General features: G+C 39.7%; 1 protein-coding gene across 1 annotated transcript in view; it reads left to right on the forward strand.

Annotated features, from left to right (window-relative positions):
- LOC122808690 (alpha-2-macroglobulin-like) overlaps positions 1-25,020 on the forward strand; it is a 1,814,690-nt gene that overhangs the window by 1,260,617 nt on the left and 529,053 nt on the right. Inside the window, exon 20 of the mRNA XM_044079678.1 lies at positions 11,080-11,206. Coding sequence (XP_043935613.1) covers positions 11,080-11,206 — 127 coding nt within the window. The remainder of the gene's footprint in view (positions 1-11,079; positions 11,207-25,020) is intronic.

A 25,020-nucleotide genomic window follows, 5' to 3' on the forward strand; every position in this document is an offset into this window, starting at 1 on the left:
TTCTGGCACCTGGAATAGTTTCACTATAGCCTTGCGGTGCTGCACAATGCAAAAAATGTACAAACACATGCATTTTTAAGCCAGAAAGTTGAAAGGGATAGAAATCAGCACAAAAAGGCTAATAAAATTACAATTTCAGAGCTGGAAACCACTCCTCTAGCGTTAGATAGGCAGTACAATGCTCACCAGTCCCACTGGTAAGCAGTAGGACTTCCCTCTGCCACATCAAGGTCTGGCTAGCTCTGAGCACAGAAAATAAAGTCCTGAGACAAGCAAAGCCTGGGATATGGACTAGCTAGGAAAGGTGGGAAATGAGCAAACAAGATAGTATTTTTTTTTTGTTGAAACAGGCTAAACAATGCAATAATATAGTAAATAAACACAGAAAAGGCTAACACACTTGAGTGTGTAGTCCTAAACAGTAAATGCAATCAAAACTCTGCAAAATTAGCAATTTAAAACTTTTTAAATGAAGCAAGGCAAGTGTACAACTGAAAAACGATTTAAGAGGCAGTAATACAGCAGAATAAGTAGTTAGTCTACATATACAGAGAAGTCTATATATATAGAAAAGCAGCTAAAACACACAAACAATTCAGATGCAGTGCAACCTAGAGCACTTGAGTTGTAGCAATATTAAGGCAAATACAGTTATAATAAATGCTCTAAAATATACTCTATATTTCCAAAATGTTTGAGAAGCACAGTCAGAACACAAGGATATTCAGGCAATTTTTTTTTTTTTTTGAAAAGGAGAAAAGAGGAACAGAAGGCCTTCTCAGATGTTCTCTCTGTATTAGGCATAATGAGCTAATGACACTAGACTGGGAGGAGTGTCCAAGATCAAATTTACAGTAGGGGCAGGCAACTACAAAGCCACCAAGTATAACAACAAGCCACCAAGGGCCCTCAGTCAGTGGTGCTGTGTTGTCTTTGCATACCTACCATTTCAAACCCTTCATGAAACTGAAATTGTGGTTGTCTACCATGTGGACAGAGACACCATGCAGTAGCTGGTTAATGTGTGTTACCCTTATTTCCAGGCTTGTGGAACATATGGAGTATCTATCCCTGTAGATAGAAAGGTATGCGTGGCTTTGCAAATACGAGCTACATGATCTTTCAGCAACCTAAAGAGGACTTAGTGGGGCTATCCCAAGCATCTATCTCAGGGATATTTCACCAGCTCTTTGATGCGTTGCTATAGCAATTGAGGGATCATAAGTAGTTGTTTCATACCACAGAGGAGAAAGGCTACATCATGCAGGCTTATTATGATAGAGCTAATTTTCCTGAGTTTCTAGAGGCCATAGCGGCATCCACACTGCAATAAGTCCCCACCTTAGGAACAAGGAAAAAAAGCATAATAGCGACAAAGAATTCCACTCCAACTGCCAGGTGTTTTGTAATGCACAGGGTATAATGTGCAATGTGTCTGGAGGCTGTCCAGATAGTATCCATGACTCGCACACATGGTACACATGTGACTTATAACAGAGGTATTTGTAGGGTGAATTTGCCCATGGGCAACCTATTGGCAATACCAGATATGCCCTGGAGCTGCAGTTAATGAGACCTATCTGAAATTCCCAGAACATGGCAAAATTTAGTTACAACAATGCTTTGTCACAAACCTGGGTCATTTCTAACATGTGTTTGATAAGAAAAAGACCATAGGTCACTACTTGGATGTATCTGGTGGTGTCCTGCAGTATTATCCTTATGCATGGAGTAAGATCTATTCAGTCTGTGCTGCGTTACATCATATAATGTTATAAAAGCTGTGCAGCAGGCATGCATATGCAGAAGGAGGAATTTCCACGCCAGCAGGTGGAAGAGAAACCTAATGGGTAGCCTGTTGCAAAATGAGCCAGCTGCAGAGGTGAACTATGCCAGATGAAGGTGGGTGCAGTATGCTGTGATACTGACTAAGTGGCAGCACATGGTTCATTATTATGGGACAGAATAAAGCAGCATACAGTAAATTCAAAGTGATGCATGCAAACCTTCACTCAGACTGGGCTGTTCTGCTTATCAAGTAAGCACACTGCATTAGACATAGGCTACCCAAGTAACAGAGTACAGAGGGCAGGGCAAGGCTATCATCATTTCCAAAGGTGCAGAGAACCGAGAACCACAGTGTCACCCAGAGGCAAGTGTGTGTGTGTGTGTGTGTGTGTGTGTGTGTGTGTGTGTGTGTGTGTGTGTGTGTGTGTGTGTGTGTGTGTGTGTGTGTGTGTTGGTATGCAAGAAACAAACTTGCTACTGTGAATATCACATGTGAGGAGGAACTAAAGTATATTGAGCAGAAAAGAAGTGCTGTGTAACCATTGTTGTGCATATAAGTATGTGTGTATTCTGGGATAAACCTCAGCAGTGTTGCAGCACTGTGGTCAGTTGTTATAGACAGGTCCAGGGCACCCACAGAAGGTGTGAGTGTGTGTATGTCGCTGTGTGTATGTATGTTATTAAACATACATGCCCTCATCCATGGGAGTGTCCTCTCCTGTGAGGGTCATAGGCACTCTCCAGCCCTTGCCTAGAAATAGGAGTGATGCATGTCTGTGAGCAATGGCCCAAACCATGCATCTCCGTGGCATGAGTTCTACCTTGTTATGGATGTCCATGTCATACCCTACTTATTCCATAAAGGATGGTGGAGTGGCAGTGGTGGCACTATGTGTGCCTGACTGTAGCCTCCGCATTCCATAGCAGGCCTCATCACTGGAGACAGAGGTGGAGTGTCAACAGGAAGTGTGTCTGACATGCTGCCTGTGTAATTAGGAAGAACTGAATCATGCCTACAGAACATGTCCATGATGTCATACATATGGCACATGCATACATTGCAAAACACCTACCATCTCTGTAAGGGTTGAGTTATTGTTATCTTGTCCTTGTATGATGACTCTGAACCTTCACTGAGTTGTGGTCAGTGAGACAGGTAGCTTGGTTAAGGTTGGTGACCGTGGATTCTGCAGTCATCTACACAACATCCATCCCATTTTCCTCATGCTCAATGGTGCAGGGACTTCACTGCAGGGAGAGACATCCATTCCAGGTAGACCTGTCTACAACGTCTTGTTCTTCTGTGTCTTAATATGTGTCTGGAGGAGTTCCACATGCACAGAAGCCATGTCCACTAACTGGGGAGGAGATCTGCCAGCATAACTTCTGTCCATGCCAAAGTTCAGATTCCATCATTATTAATGACTTACTTATCTCCATCATCAAACTGTGGTATATTCATGGTGGAGATGCCTGATAAAAAGTGACCTGTGGCAACACCAAAAGAAAATACCCCGAATAAGTAAGAGCTATCACAATTACCTACATCCCAGTGAATTAATGAATACTACTGCTAGCAGCGGTAGGACTTTATAATACTTACTTACCTTGTACTTGTGTTCTTCTCTGAAGCCCTGATGTTCTGATGTAGAAAAGTGATCCTACATTTAATCTGCACCACACAACACAGTTACCCAGTACGTTGCTACCTATTCATGTAAAGGCATACACACCAGAAGCATCTCAGAGATTCAAAGATGGTGGCCAAGCTCATCTGCAACATCTAGAACTTCACTGTGGCTTCCTGATGACTCAGATGCCCTTGCAGAGAGAAAACAAACTCATCCTTATTTGATAATAGTTGTTTGGTCAATGGACTGCCATCTATTGTCCACAGATCCTGTGCCAGGTGGGCAGCATGAGCTTTGATAATAAGGATGAATCATATCGGTGACCTGGACTCTGTCTTAATACATTATGAAATGAACAGTCAGGTTTCTTGTGGTCAGTCATCCGACAAACATGCTGACATATGGCTGCTGTATAAGGAAAAGGACGATGTTGTGTAGTAATTGTGGCATAGTGGATAAGGCAATGGACTAGAAATCCATTGTGGTTTTCCTGCATAGATTTGAATCTTGTTGATTACAGTATGTGAGGATAAGACCATCAGTAGGTATCATACACCCACCTTAATACACTATGTTTTCCCTATTATGTGCACGTAGGTGTCAATAATGTATATTTGTGGACCATAGCACATACACATGGGTAGTGTTTGTTTACCTATTGTACAGATGCCATGTCGAGCCTGCAGTTGGCAGTGTTAGACAATGGCCTGCTACTTTACTGACTGTCATCCGTGTGATGACTTCCAGTAACTGACCTTCCAGATACCATACCTTTGGCAGCATAGGATTGTACCCTTAGATGACTGTTATGACTGTCTGTACAGCTAGGTGCAGTTTCTGCTGATGCAGACAGAACCTGATTAAGGGCAGATATAGTTCAGTGACACTGCAGGTACCTCCTTCTGTGGGAGGAAGTTGTACGTTTGTGCTGCAGTGTGTCTAGCAGGTTCACATATATATGTATTTATGACATACAGGTGTGTTGATACAAAATGTACCATCATTATCCTTTCTGTGGGAGAAAAACATAGCAATCTATAATGCAGCTAGCATCAAGCAGCCAAAGTACGTATACATAACAAGTAAAAAACAACAAGAGCCTTCCAGGACTACAGTCATGCCACTTAATTATTTTAGCATTTTCATCCCACTAAATGGGAAGACTTCATCACATAAATGTATTTAAATAAAGAGGAGGAAATAATATAATAGTTTACATCAACCAATGTGACACAACGCCACTTAAAAACCATGTGCCATACATAGCTGTTATAATCTTGGAGCCCATAATTGTAAAATACTTGTTATAGATGTGTTATCATTAATCACTAATGCTTTATATTTTCGAGTTCTGACAGTCTCCACCCCAGCAAGTTTTTTTTTCCTGCAAATAGTATCTTATTTTTGTCTATACCAGTTTTGAAATCACATGACCTTAGACATTGATATATAGGTACTTGTGTTTTAAGTTCTTTTAATGTTGGCTCTGATGAAGTACCTGTGTGTATGAAAGCGCTTATCCAGTTTTTATGAGTTTTATGTTATTGTTTTACTCTTTATTAAATTGCTGTGCTCATACTCTCATTGCCTAGCCAGCTTTTTTGATATAATTTTGCTTTGCCTTTTGCTGGTTGCTCTTTATTTTATTTATCTTGGACTTATTTTCATACAAGAGCATGGCAGAGAGTGTGTTGACTGGGGCTGAGACTACCCCAGGAGCTAATCAAGAAAGTGTTATGCCTAATAGGCTGGATCGCCTCCTAGGGATGAGCACTAACCCTCTTTTTTCATTGGATATGGATGGAACTGAGCAAGACATGCCTCATACAGTGGACACCAGGAGCCATGAACATTTTCAGCAAGCCTGTCTGTCTGTCGAAAATAACCTGTATAGATACAAAAGGGTACAGTGGCAGAGGCTACATTTTGAAGCATGCTTATGCTTCAGAGTGATTCAGAGAGGGCTGAAGATCTGTAAAATGCCCACCTATGGCAATTCATTGTCAGATTTACTTAAGGAGTGGCAGAACTACAATCTTGAAGCAAGTGCTGGGTATCTGCGCTTACTATTGAAGTATTTTGCTCCGGTGGAAAATACTCTATGGAATGAGATTGTGGGAGCTGTTAATTAACTTAACTCTGTTACAGAGTTCTCCCCCTTCAGGTACAAGCTTGATAATTTATTCGAAGAAGTGGGGCAATACGATAATCGGCTGCAAGACGTTAAGAAGAAGAAGCTTTCAAGGGATTTGAAAGACTTCAGTACTGGCCATATTTTCAGTTGGTCTGATGAAAGATGTCCTGCATTTCCATCAGACCGCCAGAGAGTTCAAAGAGATATGGAACCAGAAAATGAGAACAGAGCATCGAGGATTGGAGGAGGAACCACCGTGACATTTCAGAGAGCACATACACTCAGTATTGCTGAGAGACGTGGATTAGAAGAGGTTTTAGGACAGGCTGAAGAGCTACAACAAAAGATTGTAACTAACACTGAAAATGCTCTGTCTGTTAACTCTCAAACTACCTTCAGTGGGTTTCCAGCAGCAGTGAGGTCTGAAACTGACAGTGGTAATGGAGAAGCGTCAACGCTGAGTAAAATGGCAAGCCAGGCATGTAGTAATCAATTGACAGATGCTACTACTGTTGAGGCTAATGCAGCAACACAAAGGCAGCCTTTTTTATTGTTACAGGTGCCAGAGCTTTTGCAGATGAAGCAAAGTGGGAGATCTCAGAGCAGAGACAAGAACAGCAGGAAGAGACATTACATTCAGGAAGTGGTAGAGATATGTCCGGCTGTCCGCAACAAGGTACAGAAGGTCTGATTTTCAACCTTTCCTCTGTGGCATTGACTTTTGAACAAGTTAACGTGTTGAACCAAGGCCTTAGCTTCATACCTGCTGGTAATTCTTCTCTTAATGACGTTTTGACTGATTTAAAGCTGTTCATAAGAAATATTTCTTTAAAGCTAATGTATGGGAATGGAGAGGGGAATAATGCTTGTAATTTTAGGAAGCCAAGTGCATTTACACCTGTGAACACCCCGCTAGTAGAGGCATTTTTAAAGCTTTCTATTAATGATACTTATGATTATTTCTCTCGCTCTAGTGGTAGTAATATGAAGAAATTGAATAATCTTAGTCAAGAAGAACACATGTCCTTATTAGAGTTAATGCAAAACAATGATCTTTGCTTTCACTCTGCTGACAAAGGGGGCGGGATAGTTGTGATGAATGTGTCTGACTATTTGAATGCTATGCTACAGATGCTGAATGATGAAGCTACCTATATTAAGATGGACAGGCAATAAGTTCTTAGGTTGATTGCTAGGATACATGAGAGGATAGAGGCTTTGCTTATGGATGGCCTGATAGATAAAAATCTCTATAACTATTTTATAATTGAGAATGCAGTCATACCAAAGATCTATGGGTTACCTAAAGTTCACAAGGACCCACTAGTTCCACCTATGTGTCCCATAGTCTCTGGCAGGGGATGGGCCACAGAGCCTATGCCTATTTATGTTGAGAGTCAGTTGCATCCAGTTATTAATGGGATGGCGAACATACTGAGGGACACAAGAGACTTTTTAAGCAAGTTATTTGAATGGTCTGTGACTAGCTTTAGAGAAGAGATTCTCTTGGTGACTATGGATGTCTCCTTATTGTTCACCTGCATTCCTAATGATGCAGGTGCATATAATGTTAGGACACTCCTGGGTCGGAACCCTACATTCAGTAATGACAAGGTTTACCTGATTTGTACCCTGCTGGAGCTAATACTTGAACATAACTTGTTCATGTTTAAAGAAGAACACTATTTACAACAGACTGGGGTGGCTATGGGCACGGTGTGTGCCAATAGCTACACCAATATGGTTTTGGCAGAATGGGAGACCCAGTATGTTTTTTCAGAGTTGAATGAGTATAACGGGCATGTTCTTTTTTATGGTTGCTATGTAGATGACCTGTTTCTCATTTGGGGCGATACAGTAGAAAACCTTGACCGATTTTTAGAGTATCTGAATGATACAACAACTTTTCTTCATTTTACCTATGACTGGTCTGAGATAACTATTTCTTTTTTAAACATGACAGTATATAAGACTTTAGAAGGGCTTTCCACAAAACAGTTTGTTAAATCATGTAAAACCAATAATCTAGTGCACTCCCAGAGTATGCACCCTAAGCACGTGAAGAAAAATGTCTTCAAGGGACAGTTTTTTTAGAACGGCTAGGTTAAGCACCAAGGATAGTGATATGTATAGCTCCTTTGAGACATTCACTACTAACCTTCTAGATAGAGGTTATGACAACTCAGATATTATAGCTGCACAGAATGATGCTGTCATGCTAAGGGACTCTCAGATGAGACCATACTTTAATGAACAAGAAGGACAGCCCATACCATCAACACAGAAATCTACTCAACCTATACGTATGAGCCTTATGTACTCGAAAGACTCAGGGTCTATATGTGGGATTGTCAGGAAACATTGGAAGGTCTTGACTTCAGACGAGAAATGTAAGGGTATGCTAGGAAGATCCCCCTCTTTTTGTTTTAGGAATCGACCATCACTTAAAAAGATGTTGTGCTACAAACCACTGACTAATAATAGGAAGAGCATACAAAGTGAAAGAACTGGGACACACCCCTGCCGTCATTGTATTGCCTGTAGGTTTATAGATACAGATGACCAGTTTGTACATCCTGATACAAGTAGGGATTCTATGTGGACTGTAGCACTCAGAGTGTTGTGTACTGTGCTTCCTGTGTGATTTGTAAAAGCTTCTATGTAGGGAAAACGAACCGGTGCTTAAGAGACCGGATTAGGGAGCATGTGCATAGCATTACTAAAGGAGATGAAAGAAATGCTTTGTCCAAACATGTAAAGCAGCAGGGAGTAATCACTGGTTTAAGTTCTTGGTTTTGGAAATCTTCCCGCCACAACTTAGAGGTGGTGATATTAAGACACAGACAGAATGTGTGGAGATTAAGTGGTTGCACTTGTTTAGGGCAAATGAAGGGAAAGGGTTAAATGATGTCATCCCTATTAAACCAATTTTGAAATCACATGACCTTAGACATTGATATATAGCTACCTGTGTTTTAAGTTCTTTTAATGTTGTTGGATCTGATGAAGTACCTGTGTGTAGGAAAGCGCTTATCCAGTTTTTATGAGTTTTATGTTATTGTTTTACTGTTTATTAAATTGCTGTGCTCATACTCTCATTGCCTAGCCAGCTTTTTCGCTTTGCCTTTTGCTGGTTGCTCTTTATTTTATTTATTGCTCCAACATTTGAGAAAATATATTGTTCCAGAATTTAGAGAAAACCTACTTATTCAGATCCATATTTATATTTAATGCGTAATCATCCTTTATAACAAAAGAGGAACCTTAAATGATTTGACTATTCCAGTTAGTTTGTGAGGATGATGCGTTTCAAGCAGACAGAACTTGCCAAGATGAAACAGGTGTTCATCAATAGAGACTATACTTCAATTTGTAGTAATAGTACTAGTGACATGCCAAAGAATTGTTATTCTAAGGGTATAATTATTCCCAGCATGCTTCAACAAGCCTCCATAGTTGTAACAGACATTAACATTAAGAAGTGGAAAAATGTAGTTAACAAGGACATGTACTCTGTACAGTTAAGACGTTTTGTAAAGAACAAGGGCACTAATATTAAGGGAATACCCGAAAGAAACAAAAAAGATACAAGTATGATTCAAGTGAAATGAGAAACAAAGATGTATAAATGTGGGAAGTGTAAGTATTGTAAATACATCAGTGAAGGCCCCTCTGCCACTTCTGGGGAGATATGACAGAACTATACCTTGTCTTGATGCCTGTAATTATAAAAAACATTTGCAGGTGTGGTATACCTGGCATGCTGCCTTTCCTGTGACACCTTATACATAAGCAAAACAGGGAGTTTAGCCAAACACTGTGCAAACACTAACACTTAAATAACAAAAAAGAAAGTTATTAGTAATGTCCTCTGTAAACATTCAGTCAAATGCACTAATCATAAAAAAAAAGTTTATTTTTCCTTATTATTTATGATAAGGTTAACATACCTCCAACAGGAGGTTGCTGGGATGATACTTTATAGAGTATAAGGAGTTAAGGTGGAAATTGTTGTTGAATGCTACAATCTCACTAAGTATGAACAATGGTATATCCATTACCAGGTGCTCAAACTAAGAGCAGCCAAATTACAGATATATTTATTCACAATTAATCTGTGGTGTTTAAAAATATATTCTTTCTACTATCTAAGTGGATTTTATAATGTGAACTCACTATTTACAATTTATTAGTATATATGATATTTGATTTTATATATTTTTAAGTCTTTTCCTTTAACATTGCTTTGAATTTGTTACTGTTGTTTATCAGATGATTTTGAATTGTCATATAACTACAAATCCTTTTCAAAGAATAACCATGTTTGCATTTATCAGGTTTTGATCGTTTTAATTCAGAGGAAAGCATTCAATCTTGTTAAAGGTTTTTTTTTTTTTTTTATCTTGGATATTCCATAGTGGACCACATAGGTTCATAGGTAGGTGCTAGGCTATCGGCCCAAGGGCCTAAGTAAGCCTAGCCAACAAGGTTCCCTGGCTTACGCCACCCAAGAAAGTTAATTTACCATGCCCCTGTCGAGCAGAGCCACAGAAGTGATCCCCGAGGGGTACTTCTTATTTCCCATCCACTCATCAAGATTTTTCTTGAAGAATGCTAATGAGGAACTTTGCTTGACATAGATGGGTAGCTTGTTCCAGAGTATAAGAAGTCTCTGGGACAAGAATCTATCGCGCCAGCATGTCCTGTTTATTGTGGTGACAAGGTTTAGATCCCTAGAGCATGTAGCTCGAGGGATTGGGATTTCTTAAGGTGTAGCAGGTCCATGTACATTACTTTGGTGTGTCTGTTTTGATGCTTTCTGGGTTGTGAGTTATAAGCCACTTTGGCCAATAAATTTTGGTACCCTGTCATTTGTTTCTAATTCAGCAAATTGATTTTGCAGAGAGGCAGAGAACTCCAGAAGTATGTTTTCCAGATCATAGTTTACAAAGTTTTGGTCGGGTTTGACCTTCTCTTACATATTTACATGGTTGATTAATTCTAGGAGAAGAAGAGGCTGTTGCTGTGTTTAGGGAAGATTTTTTCATGAGTTTTATTGGAAGTCTTAAGAAGGAATTGTCTTTTTCCAGGTGGTTTCCAGTCTGTCATATATGGAACTATTTATAGTTATCTAATTAGCCAATGATATACTTTCTTCAACTGCTACATTATGCATTTCTCATAAAGTCCAACTGTATTTATAGCAGATAAAACTGTCTTAGCCAAACAAAGGAAAGTTACTGATTAGTACCTTTTTTAATTTATTTAACCTGCTGTCTTTATCATCATTAATATTGATTGTTTTGTAAGGTCAGTGGGGAAAAGATGGATTAGTAATTCAAAACATAATTGTTTACTGCTAAGTGAGCAAGTGTGCATCCGCTTTATAATTACCTACAGGGATATCTCACCTTAGATCTGTGAAGTATATTAGAAGTGAGCCTGAAATGAATGTAAGCAACAAACAAGTTCATCAAAATATGTGTGTATATGAAAAATATGAAGTAACCCTTATATTTGCTTCAGGTTGAAGTTACCCTCGAAAAATCAAAAGATTTCCTGGTCAAATACTGTGAGAATTGTCAGTATACCAGTTGCATCTGTGGCAGTGAAAGCAAAACATTTCTTTGGGATATCAATCCAAAATCCTTAGGTGGGTACTTCATTTTATTTTGTTTCATGTTTCAACATCAGGCACAATGTACAGCATATTTTGTACACAGAATCTATAGTGTATAGCACTAAGTAAATGTCTGTTAGGTAGCTACAATGCTTGATAAATGAGAAACGTGTTAATGTGTGTGAGAACTATGGGAAATGTCTACATACATATGTTGTTGTAGCAGATTGTCACTTCTGCACATTCTTGTAAGCCCATCTGTTGTGCAAGTACCCTGTAGCTGTCCCCTATTTGCTCATACCCCTTCCACTTATCCCTTCTCATGTTTAACGACTGTTTTTTTTCTTCACACTGCACCACCTATCCAGGTAGATCATTTCCCTTATCCACCACTATTTCTGCTGTAATGCATCTCAGGTCAATGAATATTTAGAAAACAAGTCACCCTGGTTGCTCCACCCACCCACCCATGAAGGGTTTAATCAGAGGTAGGAGAAACTCGAGGTAGGTTCTGGACTTTTAAAGAAAAAGGGCATTGTGGTATCAGGTCTTATCGGATCCTCCAGATTCCTCTAGGGTCAGATCACATGTTGTATTTATACAGTTTTATGCAATATGTTATTCTTCAGGACTGAGTATAGGCAAGAAGTTATAAAATAAAATAAAAAAACTGCATTCATTATTTGAGTCATTCCAGCTAAGCTTGAGTAATCTTATAAAATTAAGGTAAATGAGTCTCAAAGATCAAATCATGACCAGCTTCCTCTGTTGGATATCAGAAAAAGGACCCATAGATGCTGGTTTCCCATCTGTCACGGTAATATAAAATTTGCATTAAGATATAACATCTTCAGCCAAACAGGTAATTGCTGCTCTGGGAATCAAGCAGCAAAAGAGCCAAAAGGTACAGAGGCATGGAATCTGGCCTCACTATTGGCAACCTGAGGATGGGAATGGATTCGTGCCACTGGTAGGGCTGAGTGAAGGATTTAATGAACTTACCAATGGCCTGCAACAGTTGACACGACACCCTGACCCCCATGTAGAAAATGGGAAAAAGGGGTTTGATGATGGTGATGATAATGCCAGTGGCCTGCTGTCCTACGTCCTGTCCTGTCCCATGAGGAGCATTTGAAGAACCTGAGATCTGTGTGACTTCTAGTAGAGACCAGCAGCTTTGCAGGTCATCTAAAATTAAACATGAAGCAACAATATCCTGATGCAATTTCATTTGTTGCTCCCACAGAAAGGGAAAATGACTGACCACCACATGTATAATGGTAACCCATTGTGCACTCGCAACCCCCTATAGAATCTAGATCCATAGTGAGAGTAGAGTGATGGGGTGAAGAAGATAGCTGCCACCTGGCAAAAGAACTTAAGCTGAATGGTCAGTGATTTTGAAGAGGCTCCAATCGGTCCTTGCTTGGAAATGCAAGCATTCTCCTTCCCATGTTTAAGCAGACACAATTCTATGATCACGGCTGCTTAAACGCTTAAATGACAGTGAGCTAAGACAGCAAAGAACTACTATATTTATACATAATAACTTTTTGTTACCTTGTATGAGTGAAAGTGCTGTTACTTTTAAGCAAAGAAGCTAATACCTCAGCTTTCAGTAGAAGTTGGTGTGTGATTATGGCAAGGAGCTATGTTTTATATGCATAACAGCTCTTTCCACATTGTGTGAATGAATGTTTCATCACAGATAGACTGAAGTCAGAGAAGTGACTGAAGTCAGTGTGTGAACAGAGCTAAGGGTGATGCATGTAACATTATGAGGTACTGTGCAGTGTTCAAGTTGGGATTGAAAATCTTTTTTCTTCCTCATTAACTTTTGTTGAAGATATTTTATACCCTTCAGCTTTAGCTGAAGACCTTTATTTGGCTCATCACCCTTGGTTGAGGGAAAGACCCAACAGAAAAGGGCAACCGCATTGCTTTGGGCACCAATTAACCTAGATACAGTTCTGATAGGATCCTTTACTCCCTGGGACTAAACACTGAATAACCACAAAGTCAACTTCTAGAGGAGTCACGAGGCCTACCCAGTTTCAAAGGATGCCAAAAACAAAGCCGCTCAGGGATCTGGACCAAGGTGAGTATGGTGCATGTGGAAACAATCAGAGGCACTGCAAGTTCGGGTGGAGAAAGCAAAAAAAAAAAAAAAACAAAGAAACACTGCATTTCAACACACATACGCAGCCCCATGTATAAAAAAGTCACATATTAAGGGTTGATAACAGAATGTCAGCCACCATGATATCACAACTTAAAACAGAATTGATAAAAATGCTAAATTCACAAGCTTAAATAGTTGGCTAGACTAAATATATTGAAACTAAATTTATTTAGTAGGAGGAGTCCTTTACACCTCCCAATGTAGGGGCTCAGCTACAGCCTCTAGTCTCTATGCTATCTTCAGTTTAAAAAAACCTCAGAGAAAATGGAAAATTATTTAAAAAAATCCCTTTTTTCCCTTTTTTCAATTATCATAACCTCAGAGACACAATTTAATACAATGAGTGACAATTCCAGAGCTCATGTAATGCAACACCAACATTAGCTGTCTTTAGGGCTGGTAAGATGAGACACAAAATGTATAGTTCTTCCACAAATTAAATCACACAGGGAACTAAAGCACTTTCTAAATATGCCATCTCTCACTGGTGGTCTATAATCTATTTCTGTTTTAAAAAAGTCATTACATTTGTCTTAAGTTCTTGAATGCATATGCTATATACTGCATAAAAATGACGTGTTCCACATTTATACTTTTCATTTTTTCTCAAACAAAACATACGATTTTCATAAGTCACTAAACATACTTATGATGACGTTCATAGTCATGTAGTGCATAGCATAACACTAATTAACACAAACAGTGGACCTGTACAAGGTGTAGTAGGTCATTCTTAGAGAATATAGCATACATGCATACTTAGCACTGACTTCCTCAAATATTAGCGCCAAGGAATTCCATATTTAATGTTACAAGATGTGTACACAAGCCACTGCAATCTGTTTGCTCAGGAAAAAAAAAAACAGCCAAATGTGGTTTTCATGTTATATGTTTTGTATATGATGCATGTTTCTCTGACATTCAGCAAGATGAATATGAAATGCATTTTAGGGTCAGAAATATTGAGTTAATCCCACATCTGAATAATTCCAGAATTAGTGTGATGATACTGCTTTATTCTGCTTTATATAGCTGTTGAAAGCTATGTAATTGTTTCATTAGAAATTCTGCAGTTCAGCATATGTATCTTCAAATCCACGTAGGTGTATTATCCACATGATATGCTATTACCTATATAGTAAGGGTTACAGAGACTAATAAAAATCCAACAAGGTGCAGAGGAACATTTCTGGCTTAATAGTGCCATAATGCAAATTACAGAATATATAACAGTGTATAATTGAATGGTAATTTATGCCAAACAGTAAGGCGACTATTTATAAAACTTGCTGAGTGGCCAAATTGCTTGATTAATGCCAAAAGAGCTCATGAACAGTTTAAAATGATTATTCAAAATGGAGCCCTCATGAATAATTAACTATGTTCATAAACTGTACTGTGTTACCACCGCAGTAGGGAGCCATTCCCTCAGACAAGTTAGTATGTTTCTGACATTAGGGTAGAGCAGCATTTGCTAAGCTATTTGGCTGGCAGTTAATTGTGCCTTTTTATTTTACTAAAAAGTTGTAATAGTAAGTGTTGCCATACTAATTGTAGCTGATTACTGTAAGTACAACACTATGCCAGGCATGTTTTTAGTACACTTCATGCACATACTTTCGTTGCTATAATGCATTTTAGCATGCAATAATGATCCACGGGTCTGCTTGCTTTGCAGCTTAGCACTGCACCGATATTTTCTTGGCTCGCATACTGAGATCCATAGGTGGCCTGAGCATAAGCAGTTCATTCTGACGCATTGCTAGTTAAACACCCCTTCTTGTGAATCACAGCTATTATACCTTGCACTTAGCTGGAAGTGACACTTATGACTAAGCATGAATGTTTCTGAATCTCATCAAGAATACAATGTGTGATGAGAAGCAATATAATATCCTGCACTGATGTAGAGACATACCATGTATTATACAATGACTCCCCATTACTATTCGGAAATGTGCATGCTGATTGGCCAGCTCAACTAGCGTGCCAGTTGTAAATCCCACCATATACCAACCGAAAAAGGTCCGGTCACCCGGACTTCTTTCCGTTGGTATAATGTTTAAACTTTATTTTTATTTCTTAAAAAATATAAATAAAATCTTTAGCCCCGACTCCGGACTTACCAGAGAGGCAGCTTGGGCAAAATACTAGGGAAATCAGGTACATTATCTAAAATTAAACACACGTACCTGATATCCCTTGTATTTCTTCCATGCTGTATCTCTCCTACCCCTAAACTGCTCTAAAGTTTTTTGTTTTTTTTTTAATTAAAAAAAAAGAGAAAAAGAAAACAAAAACTGATCAATGGAGACTTTCTTATCTCAGTTGCTTCCTTTTCAAAGCAATGATGTACTGTGCAGTGTGGGAATGCCAGTCCAATACGCATGCGCAGCACATCAACACAAGGAAACAGTATACCACCAGCCGTGGATTAAACAACGTCAACTGTAGGTAGATCTTCACTATACCACACCACGTCATTGGCTGTTGCTGTATTATAATACATGTAGCATAATAAAAGCAGAATAAAAAAAAAGGGAAATTAGATTGGAAAAAAAGGTTAGTACAGTATTAAAACAGACAGTATTACATGGAGATGGGACATGCAACACACCATGGTAAAACAGGTAAGCAGTAAGAAAAAAGCCTACAGTTAAAAGCAACAAGCAGCAGCATTTTACCTACAAGTGTGGTGCAAACCATCATGATAGTGTGGAAAGAAAAGCCATGTTTGAGACCACCCCTGAAGCATGCAACTATCACACCAGCAGAGTTCACAGCCACAGTAAGACACATGTGAATTTGGACTCTGAGAGAGTGGATGAAGTTGGGACTTAATCAGCCCATGAGCAGTCACAGCCACATATTTTGCAGAGTACATTAAACGCATATGGCTAAGATTTATACCATTGCATATGTGCAAAACATCAGTACCATTTACCTTACCGAAGGGCCTCCATCCTTGTGACATCATACATTTTGGCATACTGTTTCGTTTTAACATGGTAGCAGTAATGCTGTTACACAGAGTGCGCAGATAGCTACCCATGCTTGTTTTCACATTCAGCATGTGCCACGTGACAAAGAGCACACAAATACACAGAAGAAGGAAGCTCGTTGGCCTTTCATATGGAAATGAAATAGAAATTGGGATTACAATCACGGTTTTTACATAGTAGGAACTTGGATATTAAACAAAATTATTGAGGATGAACACCACATTATTATGAACAAGAATATGAACAATAACTCATATATGAAAAAAATGTGGGCGTTGTAGTTACTGAAGATTTTTTTGCTGACTGCCCTATCATTTACCACAAAGTTTTAGCAAGTACAGATATTTTTGTCTGTAACACCAGGTTGGGGGGCTATTTAATTACTTGCCTCTCATGTTAAACTTTTAATGTAAGCAAAGCAGAAAAGAGGTTGACTGATAGAGTTTCTGAACATGCATATGACATAAAGAGCAGTAGTATTAGCAATGCACTGTACCAACACTCACTAACTTTTAAATATTTTAAACATTTCATTTTCTTTATAAGTTACCCATACCGCAAAGAAGGGGGCACCGATAACCTACCTCCTATCTTCCTCAAATGCTGCCAACTCCATAGCCTATCCAGTATTGATCTTAATCAATAGATCTGTTCAGGAATCTACTGTCCCTACACTATGGAAATTATTTTCCCCATTCCTCTGCATAAAGGTGGTAACTCTACTGACCCTTCTAACTACCGTCCCATAGCCATCCTGTCTCCCCTCTCTAAGATCCTAGAAAAATGCATACACACACAGCTTCTCAATCACCTCCTCCAGAACAACCTGCTCACTCAGACTCAGCATGGTTTCCGTCCTAACCATAGCACGAACACAGCTCACTTATCCTTCACACATATCATAGCTGAGGCTCTTGATAACAACAAACTTGTATCTTGTCTCCTCCTTGATATTTCCAAAGCTTTTGATACTGTCTCCCATTCTGTACTGCTATCTAAACTTGCAAATCTAAATATATCTTCTTCCTCCCTTGCCTGCTTCTCCAGTTACTTATCCTGCAGGCAACAATCTGTTAAATGGCTTTCCTCTTCCTCTCCATTTTACATGTTCCTACTGGTCCATCCTGGGTCCCCTCCTACTCAACATCTTTACAACGATCTCTACACATCTTGCAGAGTCCTGTCTCATTCAATATGCCAATGACTCATCTATCATCTCCATCTCTGATAATATCACTGAACTCCACACTCTAACTCAACATGCATTTCTATCCACAGAACAGTGGCTGTCCAATAATCTACTCATCCTCAACCCCCCCCCCCCAAAAAAAAGACCAAACTCTTACTCTTTCTTCACCAGTCTGTCACTCATCACAAATCCACCTTTGCTATTTCATCCTCAGATAAAACTATAATCCAACCTGAAGCTCACACAAAACTCCTTGGAGTCATCATTGATTATGAACTCAAATTCAATCTTCACTTGCTCCAATGTATAAAAAAGACACACCAGAAACTGGGTTTACTGTATCGCAATAAAAATTTCTCACCTCAAGTGCTAGACTGTCCCTTGCTCAAGCCCTACTCCTCCCCTCCCTGCTATATGCAGCCCCAGTGCTCACTAACATCTAAACTACAACCTTGAACAAACTCCAACAAACCTACCATAAGATAGCTAGGTTTGTTACAAACTCTCCTTACAATTCACATCACTGCCTTGCCCTAAACTCACTCCAGTAGCTTGAATTCACCCAAATTCTACTGCTATCACAACTTCAGATGCTTCACCGTATTATTCATAAGCCTTCATCCTGTCCTGCTCTCTCTTCACTTATCTCTAGCTATATCCCACCTCGGACTCTCCGTACCTCCAACCAGCAACTTCTACACATTTACTATCCCAAAAAAACTCTAGGCAAACTCCTATATAAACATTTGCTGCCCAAGCGTGGAACAAACTTCCTCTAGATATACGTTCCATCATCCACCCATCACACTTTAAAGAAAACTCAAACTTCACCTACTTAACTTCAAACATTGCCCTTGCCAAGCCCCAACCTGAGTGCCACTGTACTATACCTCCCTTTCTCCCTCCCCCGTCATCTAAGTACTACATTACTATAGATATACACTAAAGTTACTAAATTAATGCTGTTGGTTAAAACTTTCCTTGTATATATGTAAATATAGTTGCTGCACTGAAAAAAAAATGTATTATTTGTTTACATTGCTATTCCATTGTTTAACTTTTTTGTATAACATATTGCTGCTACATTTTTGATAACGCCTTCTGTGTTCAATGGACTACCATTGATGTGGTAATTTATGAGAAATGGATTTTTCTCAAGCGGGATGACGACACATTTTTTGGCATTGAGCTTAAAGCCATGGTTCTGACACCAGTCATTGGTCTCAGTGAGGCCTTTCTGTAGGATGTCAATATCACTTGGGGAGTTAATAATAGTTCCCAACTTGTAATCATCTGCGAATTTTGTCAGCCAGAGTCCCTTTGTGTTGGCCTGGACTTCAGAGAAGTAGATACCAAACAGGAGAGGACCCAGGACCGAAGCCTGTGGGACTCCACTCGTGACTGCTCGTCAGTCTGACTTGGAGTCAGCTACTTTCACACTGTGGGTTCCATCTGTGAACCAGTTTGCAACCCACCTAGTGATATAGTTGATGCCTAACTTAGTGAGTTTTTCTATGATTCCTGAGTGGGAATGGTATCAAAGGTGTTGGCCAGATCAAGGTAGGCTGTATGAACCACCTTGCCTTCATCCACAGCTCTGGTGACTGACTCAAAGAAGTCAACCAAGTTGAGCAGGCATGATCTACCCTTCACAAAACCAAACTGTGTGGGATCCAGAGTTTGGAGATTCCCTATATCCTTGTTTATTAGGTCCATGATGATGTGTTCCATAGCTTTGTATATCAGACTCATCAGGCTAATGGGGTGATAGTTCCCAGGGTCTGTAGCTGCTCCTCCTTTATGGAGAGGAATGACTGTAGCAGTGCACCATTTGGTAGGGACAAAGCCTGAGGTGAGGCTGTGATTGAACAGGGCACACAGGTGAGGTGCCAGTTCACTCTGTAGTTCATGTCAAGCACAGCCAGGGATATTGTCAGGTCCCATAGAAGCTGTATTATTGGCCTTTGACAGTGCTGTTTTAAACTGTGCAGCAGTAATACTGGGTGCCTGGCAATCTACTGGTGTTGTGATTGGTCCTTTGTGGGGGGGGGTGTAAAGTTGGCACTGAATCTGTCGGCCAGTATATTGGCAATATCTGTTGGCTCGGTATAATAGGCGGTATTATTGTGCAGTAGCTCAGATCAAATCTGGGTACTGCCGTGGAGATACTTTACATAACTATAGAAGACCTTGTGGTTGTCTTTACTATCTGCTTCAATTCTGTTTTCATAGCTAGCTTTAGAGGATTTGATGAGGGATCTCAACTTTTTGTTGAGACTGATAAGGGAATTTTTCCAGTCTTGGGACTTCACCTTATTCCGCATCAGTTTCCTCCTTCTGTTGTAGAGTTTGTTTATGGTAAAGGACCACCAGACTGGCTTCCTTTTATTGGAGGAGAGTGTCTTGGTTCTGTTGGGTATGGCAAGATCTATGCATTTCTGTACATGTTTGTACTGTGCATTGGTGTATGATTCGGTGGTCATGTAACTATTCTCCATTTGCATGAGTGCCATGAAGTTAGCCACCTCTGTTTTTAGGAGCCCAAAATTAGCTTTGGAGAAGTTTTTCATGGTGGTTACCTTTGTGGGGGGTGGGGGATGGGAGGGATGTGGATTTCCAAGGTGATTAGTCTGTGGTCGGATCTAACCAGGGAGGAGGTTACTATTGATGTAGAACAACTGTCGCCCATGTTAGTAATGACCAAGTCAAGGATGTTGCTACCTGTAGTGGGGGTAAGAACGAGCTGGTCCATGGCATTTGAATTAATGAATTCCAGGAAACGTTGGACAAGTGCATTGGTACATGAGTAGTTTTCTCAGTTAATGGAGGGGTAGTTAAAGTCACCAGTATGAGAGTGTTAGGTTGGACCCTAATATTCTCCAAGGTGCTTAGGAATGTGGAGTGTGAGTCTTGGGACATGGCTGGGGATCTATAGCAGGCTACGACCTGAATCGCTGTCTTACCCAATGTTAGCTGCACCTGAAATATCTCAGATGCGTTATGCTGGGCTACCAGTCTGGAGGTGTGTGCATCCTTTATGAATATGGAAACACCACCACCATTGGGGCTTCAGTCCATGTTCTGGGGCCAAAAGGTGTGGAATGAGCTATAGCCTGAAAGTGCAAGGGTGATTTCTGCTTCCTTGAACCAGGTCTCTGTTACAGCACAAATGTCGATGTTCTCCATTTTAAGGAATACTCCAACTGAGTGCATTTTGATATTTAGACTTCTAGCATTGAGCAGCTTGACCCTCAGATTGCATTTTTTTACAGATGTTATAGTGATAATTTGGTTTTTGGAGCTCCACCCAAAAAAGGCACTATAGGGGTGGCAAGAGCCTTGGCCAGTATCTGGAAGCCCAGGGGTGACAGATCAAGGCCATCTTTGGGAAAGCATCGAGGTCTGTCAATTATGTCATCCCAGGCAGACAGATACTGGATCCCCTTAGAATGACACCAGAAACTTAGCCAATTGTTGAAAGCAATCATTTTCTGCTTGTACTGTGGTATAATTCTGGGTAATGGTAAGATGCTGCTCAGGGCTAGGGTCATACCCACCTGGGCTACATAATCCGAGAGCTCCTCCATGTCTCTTTTCATGTAGTCCAGGGAGGTACATCTCAGGTCATTCACACCCACATGTACAATGACAGAGTCATATTTGTACCTGTTGTTGAGGGACCTTAGTGCGTGCGTTATGTGGCTGATCCTCTTAATGAGACAGAACATTCTGTATTCAGTCTTGGACCTGACAAGAACCATTCATCACACATCTGCCTTACTCTATTAGTAAGTTACTAGAGATTCCCGACTGAATCTAAGAGAATTAGTATACTCTAGTAACTTACTAATAGAGCAAGGCAGATGTGTTTTGAATGGTTCTTGTCAGGTCCAAGACTGAATACAGAATGCTCTGTCTCACTAAGACACTTCTCAAATTAATATCTAAAATATTACTGCTGGGGCAGCTTGCAGAATGACATCATTTCTTGTCATCTGACTTCTAGTTCCCAGGTCAAATAACCATTGATGAAGCTAGCAGTATTTAGCATCTACCTGTAAAAATGTACAGACAAGGGCTTCTCCTCAGATCTCTGGCAGATGCTGGAAGTCATAAAACAATTGCATTCCTTCATGCTTTCATGACTAATAATTAATTCACCATAAAGACAATGCAGAAAATTTCCTAGTACAGACATTGTGTCTCTTGCTGCCTTGAAAACTAAAATATACCATATTTTATGGCCTAGCCATAAAGTAATTTAATTTCAGTTATTTTTCTAAAATTTACTAGACTGAGGTTAACCTTCTGTATCCTAGTTTCCACTGTTAAAATATATACATTTAAACAGTTACAATAATGCATGTACATTTCTGTTCTTTTCCAGTAGGGCACACTGTGGTTACTTTTCAAACATCACTCAGTGAGTACCTTTTCAACACAGACATATGTGTGTAAGCAGTTTGATATACACATGATGTGCAGTTCTAATACATTTGTAACACAAGCATCTTATATAAATTATTTAGATATTCACTAAATAACACATAATTATTTACACAATTCCAGCTAGCTGGGCTGGCAGTATCTCCTTTCGTCACAAAGATGAATGTCTGTAAGTGCCTGTTTGTTTCTTATTGCCTTTAACAGTGACTAATGTATGGAAAGTTCCTCTAGAATGCTAGTCAGGAAGCTGCAAATATTACCTAGTTAACAAGTCAATAATGACCATTTAAGACTGTATAAAAGTAAGCGGCTGGAAGGGCTAGAATCAAGAAGATAGTCTTTCATTAGGAAGGCAGACTCAGAAGACATGAATTATATTAGCCCAGTTGGGATGATTTAATGAAGTACAATTCCTGGAGCATCTATGACAGTGAACTGGAATTTAGGCCTTGAAAATGTCTACAGCCTGTACATTTGAGATAGTCCATTTACTGAAGTGGCTAAATATACTATAGCTTTCAACAGGCACTGTTCTTTGAAACTGCAACTCATGGAGTTATTTCCTTTGATTTTGCAAAGCTAGGAAGAGCCATTAATTTTGTCTCCCCAGTGGATTTATGCAACATATTTTTCTAAATTAAGTGGTGCCTCTAATGTTCCTTGGATTTATATTGGTGGAGAATGTGGACAGTTAGCCAATGACATACAATTTTCCATTCTTTCCAAAGCCTCTGTTATCAATTGTAAACCATATTTGATCTTTCAATATCCCTAACTTTTATTGTTGTTTCCATGAGACATTTCTGTGAGTAGATTTTGTATGTTTACCATCCAATGATTTCACTGTACTGCTGGTGTTTCTGTTGACGTTAGCCATCGAGGACTTGCTGAAAATGCTTCTAGAATCAAATGTCAAAAGTGATAAGAAGCAGTGGTAACTGCCACAGCAGATGGATGTGTTGCTTAAGGTAGCTGCTATCCCACAAGAATGTACCTGCCATGAAATGTTTGACCAAGGAACATGACCTGGAATCCTACTTGGTGCCTTTTGAACATTATGCCATTAACAAAGAACAGGAACCAAGCAGACTGAGCAAAAATCTTGTCATCCCAGTTGAAAATACCGGCACCGAAAACATGCGTGGACTTGAAAGGAACTGATTACTGGACTGTGACAAACTTAAGAAAGAACTCTTGGCTAGGCTGGAATAACTTCTGAACCACAAGCAATAATGTTTTACTACTGACTAAATGAACGATTTAAAGCATATTTAAAGCTTTGACTTTAAAGTGATATAAACTGTTAAGTAAACATGATAGAAATTTTAGCAGTAGACATATTTCAAGGAGTTTTGCTTACTAATACAAGAAATGTGTACTGAATAATGATTCCAGAAACTTTGACAAGTTGGTAACTTTAGTAGAACTCATTTGTCAAAGATGACATGTTTAAAACTGGATTGTCTGTTTCTAAGTATACAAAAGATGCACCAGTTCTTTTGAAACAAAGTCATTACCTACTATGATAATTAATTTCAGAGGTGATAGATGGGCCACATTGCTGAGTTTTGTGGTATTAATACTGAAAAGAATTCTGGTGGCAGAAATGTGAAAACTGTATTACAGGTTACAAAGAAAATATGGAAGGTGAAAGCAATGCAAATTAAATTATGATGACCCCCTACAGTAGTGTTGCTACTTATCCTGTTTCATTTGGTATTAATGCAAATTAATTGTAGGGACTCAGAGGTAGTTTAAATAGCAGTGTTCTAGGCTTGTGATTGCTTTGACAGAGGCAAGACTAAGAGATGCTTACAAAGGATTTCTGAGCATGCTTACCACATAAAAATGATAATATTGATAATACCTAGTGTGAGCAACCTGAGGAATGCAAGAATTTCAAAAAAAAGTTATTTTGTTTTGTTTTTTATCTTAGAAAAGATTATTTTCCTTTCATAGGTGGAGACTGGAAAACTGCTTGGACCATAGATAGTTAACTTGGCAATTAAAACTGAATTCAAGCATTTCCCCGGGCTTAAATGACAACATTCCTATCTTCTTCTTCTTCTTCTTTCGGCTTTTCCCGGTTAGGGGTCGCCACAGCGAATCACCTGTTTCCATTTCTTCCTGTCCTCTGCATCTTGCTCTGTCACACCAGCCACCTGCATGTCCTCTCTAACCACATCCATAAACCTTATCTTAGGCCTTCCTCTTCTCCTCTTACCTGGCAGCTTCATCATTAGCATCCTTCTCCCAGTATACCCAGCATCCCTCCTCAGCACATGTCCAAACCAACGCAATCTTGTCTCTCTGGTTTTGTCTCCAAATTGTCCTACCTGGGCTGACCCTCTAATGTACTTATTCCTAATCCTGTCTACCCTCGTCACACCCAGTGCAAATCTTAACATCTTTAACTCTGCCACATCCAGCTCTGACTCCTGCCTTTTTGTCAATGCCACTGTTTCTAACCCATATAACATAACTGGTCTCACTACCCTTTTGTAGGCCTTCCCTTTCACTCTTACTGGTACTCGTCTGTCACAAATCATTCCTGACACTCTTCTCCACCCACTCCACCATGCCTGTACTCTCTTCTTCACCTCTCTTCCACACTCGCCATTACTCTGAACTGTTGATCCCAAGTATTTAAACTCATCCATTTTCACCAACTCTACTCCCTTGCATCCTCACCATTCCTCTATCCTCCCTTTCATTCACACACATATATTCCATCTTAGTCCGGCTAACCTTCATTCCTATCCTCTCTAGAGCATATCTCCACCTCTCCAGGGTCTCCTCAACCCGTTCCCTACTCTCACTACATATCACAATGTCATCTGCAAATATCATAGTCCACGGGGACTTATGTCTGATCTCATCTGTCAACCTGTCCATCACCACTGCAAATAAGAAAGGGCTCAGAGCTGATCCTTGATGTAATCCCACCTCCACCTTAAAAGCATCTGTCACTGCCACTGCAGATCTCACCGCTGTCACACTACCCTTGTACATATCCTGTACCACTCTT

This window comes from Protopterus annectens, chromosome 8.part0 (assembly GCF_019279795.1).
Source record: "Protopterus annectens isolate FY-2018-M chromosome 8.part0, PAN1.0, whole genome shotgun sequence".
NCBI classification, from domain to species: Eukaryota; Metazoa; Chordata; order Ceratodontiformes; family Protopteridae; genus Protopterus; species Protopterus annectens.